Genomic DNA, 5,229 nt, shown 5'->3' on the forward strand with positions numbered 1-5,229 from the left:
TTTAGTTTGGTCTATAATTAAGTTTTCTTTTAAATATAAGACGCGATTGTATTGAAAGATGAAAGTATTTCACTTACGTCAATAAATATATAAGGATTTTTTTCAGATAAAAAAATGTATTTCCCTTAGTAGTCGCTACACTAAGCAAAGGGGCTGTACATATTCGTTATGTTCGTATTGTATTACAAGAAATAGATTGATTCTGCATACATTTTAGTCTATAGGCCTAATGTAATTAAGTTTTCTTTTAAATATAAGACGCATTGCAATACGTATTGTATTGAAAGATAGTTTTTTAAAGATAATTCTGGTGCACCTTATTATTAGTTTTTGTATATATATATGCATATCAGTCACAATAGATATTGAAATTGCTTATGCGTTTGATTATAAACGGTATTCAACAATAGGAAAAAAAAAGAGAAAAGGCCTATATGACAACACTAATGTAAATGTAAAAAAATTTTTAAACTGTTCTTTTCTAAATCATTATCCTCAAGTGCTTTATTATTAGAGTTTGTTTTTAAAATATGAACTTATACAATAGTTGTATACAAGGTAATTGTTAAAATTGAACTGTAAACCAACAATACATTGAAATATTTAAATTAAATAAACGCATCTTTATGTTCTCAAATAGAATTAAACATTTCAAGCGTGCTGGTATCTTTTCTTGTACCAAAGTTAATATCATAAAAGATAATTTTTCTATTTGTTCCTTTTTTTTTTCAATATTAGGCCTATGTCCAATATTAATTTGCGTAAATCGTATTTGTGATTTGTGATACACGACATGCCATAAAGAATTACAATAAAATGAATAACTATCAACGAACTTTACAAGGGAATACCTTTCGTAAAATCACAACTAATGCTAAGGCTTGGTTCCCACTAATAAAAGTAATTATGCCCCAACGCAACAACGCAGCGTAAGGACATACTTTTCAATTTCGCATCCCCCTCTAACGAGAAGTTGAATCGTCACTGTTGCGCATCGTACTACGCATAGCAGAAATAGTGTTGAATATACTGTAGGCCTACGTCTACAGTAGTCCTACCATTTTTTTTTTAGTAATACTCCATGCCATAGTGGCATGGGAGCCTATACAAAATGTTGCCTTATTGTATCAGTTTCCAATTTTGACTTTTGACTATTACTTCTTGTGAACTTAGAGTTACTGTTAAAAAATGAATCTTTCACGAAGCACGTAGTTTTAATTGCATTGATTGCAGGTTTAACAGTTTCCCATTATGTGTTTGTAATTTTATTATTAATCAAATTGTAAAAGTGTGAAATTAAAAAAATTAGTAGAAAGCAGTTAAAATGTTTTTTTATTTCTAAGCATTTAAAAGTTATCGGAAACTTTCTCATTACTGGACGCGCCTAACCATTATTTTGCTCATGACAAATCAGCAATGTCTTTATAAACACTATATACAACAATGAAGCCAATTTTATATGATTTATTTACTTTGGCTTGGCCGCATGTTGGTAGTAATGATTACTCAAAGTCTAAATATGTTAATATAATAATTGTACATACTCTATATAATTCCCTAATATTTTATTCAGCTCTATTGAATGAATGAAAACAATAACGTACCACTAAGCAATATTACAAGGCCATATAGATGGCTGCAGTCGCGTGCTCAAATTTGAGTTAGTGTTTTACCGACCAACCGACCGACCAACCGACCGATATAGTGATCTGAGAGTCGCGTTGCACGCGACTAACAAGTAACATATTTTCAACAACAAAGGCAATTTTATATGATTCATTTACTTGGCTTGGCAGCATGATGGTCGTAAACTAAAAGCGTGAAAAAAATTTTTAAAAGTTTAAGACTCTCTCAATATATCTCTATTACACATAACTTTTCAACAAGCAAACTAGGTAATTAGGAATATTAATTTACTTGTCAGCATGATGGACGTACCGTTTAATTACAATCTATGTGATCTGTCATTGCGAAATTTGTTTTTGATATTGAAGTCTATTTGAACAAATGGATAAAAAAGAACACTAAACTCAGTTATTGAGAACTCTCTCATTGTACCACTATCAATGCTTATGACAAATACCAACACAGGGTACAGAAATACAACACCGATAAAGCACTTTTAAGCAAAGTAAGCTTATCGTACAATTAGAATTATAGATGGATGTTTAATTGCATTTTTCAGTGTTATCTGTCATTGTAAATAATGTTATATTGAAGTCTATTGAACAAACGAATGAAAAACGAAATTCCATTTTAATTTAGACCACTGACAAAAGCTGTGGCTGGCAACCAATTTGCTTTTAATTACAGTTTAATTATTTTTTCCGATCCAATTTTCGGTCAACTATTATGTGACATTAAAATACTCCAATAATTAAAACAATTTTTTTCAGGGGAACAAATTATCGTTAATCAATATATGAAGTGCTATTGCAAAATAATTATAATGTGGATAGAAATATAAATCAAAACAGCCAATTAATGTGAAAGCTATACAGTGTAATCTGGATACCATAAGGTGCCTAAATTCGATGTCTGTTTCCATGTTTCTGATCTTTTTCCATAGACCCGTGACATGATTGGTCTAGTGGAAAAAGATCAGCGCTATATTGTGATTTACATTTACAACAGTGTGGAAATGGTTTGCACTCGGGGTCACAACACATCTGGGCTGTGACATCGAAATCTGTAAGAACACTTTCACCAAACTCGATTTGACTAGAAACATTGAACAACTGTTCTGTCATAAGTTGCAGTGTCGACCAATAGTGATCTGTGTCATTGGACAATGCATGGCGTTCTTCTGGGTCAAGAAGGAGGTCGTATAAAATGTATGGTTGTGTATCACAACGCCATCCTCCGTTGCTGTTCGGACACACTTCTTCGCAACTAATATTTTGAATTTTATATTGATTGTTACGGATACCTATTGCGCCTATTTCTGGATCTGGCCTTGTGGGATAATACAAAATCGTTCTTCTGCGGCTCTATGATATTATAAAATACAATAAAAAAAAATTAAAAAATGATGTACAATGTTAACAAATGTAAACTGTAAAGAAAAGAAAATATGTTTAAGAAAGTTCTAAAAGTGTCAAATGTCACAAATAATTTCTCTACAGCATTCTCCCTTTTGTAAGAAACAGTAGATAAGCAAGACATTTGCACAGAACAAATTATAAACCTTCTCCGGTGATATATAAATAGGCCTATATTTCACACTTGATATCTTGTTAGGGCAGAACATATCAATCTATAGTAGGCTACAATAATTGTTTTTCGTAAATCTATATGGATTTGAGTGAATATAGGCATTTTAATAAAAACGATTTAATTAATATCCAATGTATGTACAATTCTAACCTTTGTGTGTGAAAAAATAACATTGGAAAAATCAATTCCATCGAGAACGACGTTAAAATCATCCTCCAAAGAACCGCTTAGTCTTCGAAGTGTTGGCCATATATCCAAATGACTAAGTAATTCTAATGATATGCCGCTTTTAATGTGGCCTGGCCAACTTAGTATAGTTGGTACACGATGTCCACCTTCGAATGTTGATTCTTTTCCACATCGCATTTGGCCGCTAAATCCACCATTTTCCATCTGTTCTAAATCTGGACTAAAAGGGCATACAATGTCCGGTTATAATTTAAGAAACGTTAGTTAATTTCAACTGAGATAAAGAATAAATTAACGACTAATATATAGCGTGTACATTGTACTTTACACGTATATATACCACATGCCTACTTACATAACATAATAATATACATTTATTCATCCCTACTATACACGGTGTTGTGAACTTACCCATTATCTGAGGTAAATATTACGAGAGTATTCTCAAGCAAATCGTGTTTCATTAATTCATCAATAACTTGTCCTACTTGCCAATCCAATTCTGCCAAAGAATCGATGTAATGACCACCAACATTTTTGTTTGCGAATCTTTGACCGGCAAACTGTGGAACTTGTGTATGCTGGAATGCATAGAATAGAAGGAATGGTGTACTTGAGCAAGAATACTCCTGAATCCAACTTGTAGCTGCTCTAGCATATCTTTCTGATAGTGTGGTCAAATCTACTGGTTGTTCAAGAATACTGTTTCCATACATTAGCTGACAAGGAGCATGTTTAACTATACATTCATCGTAGTCACACGGTTCGTCTGGATAGAAGCATATCTCACATGGACAATCAGAGTGTGTGTGTGGTACACCAAAGTATTTATCAAAACCATGTTGCAACGGAAGAAATTCTCTGTCGTATCCAACACCAAGATGCCATTTTCCAATGTAAGCTGATTTATAGTCTTGTTCGGCTAGCATTTCGGCAATGGTTATTTCTTCGTGTGGTAAACCTCCTGTTAACTCTTGATTAAAGACTGCAGTATCTTTTCCCCAGACACCTGAACGAACTGGATAACGTCCAGTTAAAATTGCAGCTCTGTTATAAAAGTAACAGAATAAAAGGTCCAATATTTTGCAACAGTGGCTGTGTGAGCTTAGTACACTTAGTTGTCTCGAAAGGTGTACCAGGTTCTCTAAAATGCACATGAACACTTTGTGTACACTTACTACGGTGTATAGTCCGTGTACCACCAGGACCATGATAAGAGAGTGACCCTCAAACCCTTGCCATAAGACTATGGATTATGGTTCCACTGTCTTATCCGCTCATGATTTTCAAATTATGCATCAGAGGGTTCAACCAAGGCTAACAACAGGACAAACATTTCTTCATGAATATTGTTTCCATCTAGCCTACACGCAAGGTGCATTGAAAGAGTTACATTTTCTCTTTTTATGATATTATATTTTTAAAGATAAATTGCGTCCGAATTTAAATTGATTGATATTCAAAGGCACCATTATACAGACTTGCAACATAAAATGCACCAGAAGTAAATGACACGCTAAAATTATTATTTTTGCAGGCCTAGTCACATAGGCTTTAAAACCTTTACCTTGATGGACTGCCGACAGACGAAGCACTGTAGAACTGCGTGAACTTCAAACCATTTTTAGCAAGCTTATTGATGTTTGGTGTATCTGCCAACGGATTGCCGTAAACTGCAGGATCGGAAAAGCCCATATCATCGGCTAGAAATATCACGAAGTTTGGTTTGTTACTATTTGCAGCCAGAGCAGGCATGATTGAAAACAGTTCCAATAATATTACGAATCTGTCCATCGATACGATTCGAGAGTAGATAATACTATG

At 33.5% G+C, this 5,229-nt stretch overlaps 1 protein-coding gene across 1 annotated transcript; it reads right to left on the reverse strand.

Moving 5' to 3' along the window:
• Nucleotides 1-2,306: 2,306 nt before the first annotated feature.
• LOC140054948 (arylsulfatase A-like) lies at nt 2,307-5,229 on the reverse strand. The gene is made up of 4 exons (XM_072100090.1): nt 4,973-5,229; nt 3,817-4,452; nt 3,367-3,625; nt 2,307-2,990 (listed from the first exon to the last, which is right to left on the reverse strand). Exons 1-4 carry the CDS (start codon nt 5,197-5,199, stop codon nt 2,526-2,528), a joined length of 1,587 nt encoding a protein of 528 aa, XP_071956191.1. The 5' UTR covers nt 5,200-5,229; the 3' UTR covers nt 2,307-2,525.

The sequence above is a fragment of the Antedon mediterranea genome, chromosome 7 (assembly GCF_964355755.1).
Source record: "Antedon mediterranea chromosome 7, ecAntMedi1.1, whole genome shotgun sequence".
NCBI lineage: Eukaryota > Metazoa > Echinodermata > Crinoidea > Comatulida > Antedonidae > Antedon > Antedon mediterranea.